Here is a 1,473-nt window from a genome sequence, read left to right as displayed (position 1 = left end):
AAAAAAAGAAGTCAAATAAATGAATAGCTAGGTTAAAAAAAAAAAAGCAAAAACCAATTTCTGTAAATTACTTGATTTTTCCCAACATGCACTTACAATAAGCCCAGCATAGTCTGCAGTTTCAATTAGAGTGTCATGTAGCCATACAAAGTCTTCATGCTGTCTTGTAACAGAAAACTCTGGGCTTTGAAATGTGGGCAGCGTGGTCTGTAAAGAAAGGAATGAAAAATTAACTGATAACCCCACTACTTTTAGATAAAGAGGTTTGGGTTTCCTGGGCTGCATTGTGGAAAAATTCTGCAAATAAAACATCACATTGAAATCCAAAGAAGAACAAAAAGCAACACATGATGCTCCTATGAGTCACTACTAATGTACTACTTGTTCATTAAGGAATTGCTTTCACAAAACTACATCTTTCAGATTAGCTTAAGTAGTCTTCACATGGTTTCTTGAACAACTGAGTTATGCTAATCAAGTCACCAAGGCATTAAGAGAAAATTAGAGGAAGGAACCTTATAAATTGATGGAAACAGCATAAAATGAGCGTTATTTATTTTAAGTCTGTATCTTTTGCCTCATGAGCATAAACAGTATCATAAGCTTTTTATGAAGACAAAGCTGAAATGTTCCTAAAAGATTGGAAGATTTGAGTTGTTTAAGTGTATGGTTCCACTTGTATCACTGCACCTGGTTTGCTTCCTCATGTAACAGAGTAAAAGCCATTTATCAGCAATGCCCACAGTCATAGTGGAAAATGCTGAAGCAAAGAGCTTACTACATTCAAGATGACAAAAAAATCTGATGCTTACTACACAAGATGTCAAAAGTTCACTTAACAGTAAGTGCTACACTACAAATCAACAGCAACCATTTCAGTATATCAAGTCTCTTCCCATACCCACCAAATATAAGGCTGCAACCTAGCATTGTTCTGTTTAAGTCACTCTGTCACTTACCTTGGTATGTACTGTAAATTTGACCTTATCTCTCTCACTGAGTGCATCAGGTATATCAATTTGAAGAGAGGGATCAACATTCAGGTCCACAGATACAGATCTCAGCTGAAATAAAAATGGTACTAGTAATTAAAAAGCAGTTTATACTAGTTCATGAAGAACAAAGTCAGTTGATAATCTTAAAAATGTATTTGAAATTGTGAGAAAACTTCCAAAATGGATGTGGTTCCAAAGTCTTCTTGTAAATAAAACTATGTATTGTATATATTACACATTTTATAAATATATAAAAAATATATAACTAAATACTGGAGAATTGTGCTAAGGCATTCAAAGAAGAAATTAAGATTACAAAAACCTGCAGAGAAGGTGAAGGAAACAGTCATGTAGTATGGGATAAGATTATTACCAAAGAGACAAGGAATTTAGACACAGGTGAATTGTAAAGACAAAGTTCTAAATTTAGTAGAACCCCAGTGGTGACAAGTGTGAGTAATGATCTAAAAACAAAAGT

General features: G+C 33.7%; 1 protein-coding gene across 1 annotated transcript in view; it reads right to left on the bottom strand.

Moving 5' to 3' along the window:
* The window catches only part of SNX5 (sorting nexin 5), a 23,431-nt gene that overhangs the window by 12,339 nt on the left and 9,619 nt on the right, over positions 1-1,473 (bottom strand). The window contains exons 2-3 of the mRNA XM_004686937.2: positions 960-1,064; positions 97-207 (exon numbers count right to left, since the gene is read on the bottom strand). Of these exons, the coding sequence (XP_004686994.1) occupies positions 97-207; positions 960-1,064 (216 nt within the window). The remainder of the gene's footprint in view (positions 1-96; positions 208-959; positions 1,065-1,473) is intronic.

Source organism: Condylura cristata, unplaced genomic scaffold (genome assembly GCF_000260355.1).
Source record: "Condylura cristata isolate star-nosed mole 26May11 unplaced genomic scaffold, ConCri1.0 scaffold00022, whole genome shotgun sequence".
Classification (NCBI taxonomy): domain Eukaryota; kingdom Metazoa; phylum Chordata; class Mammalia; order Eulipotyphla; family Talpidae; genus Condylura; species Condylura cristata.
This window is presented reverse-complemented; position numbering and strand designations above follow the sequence as displayed.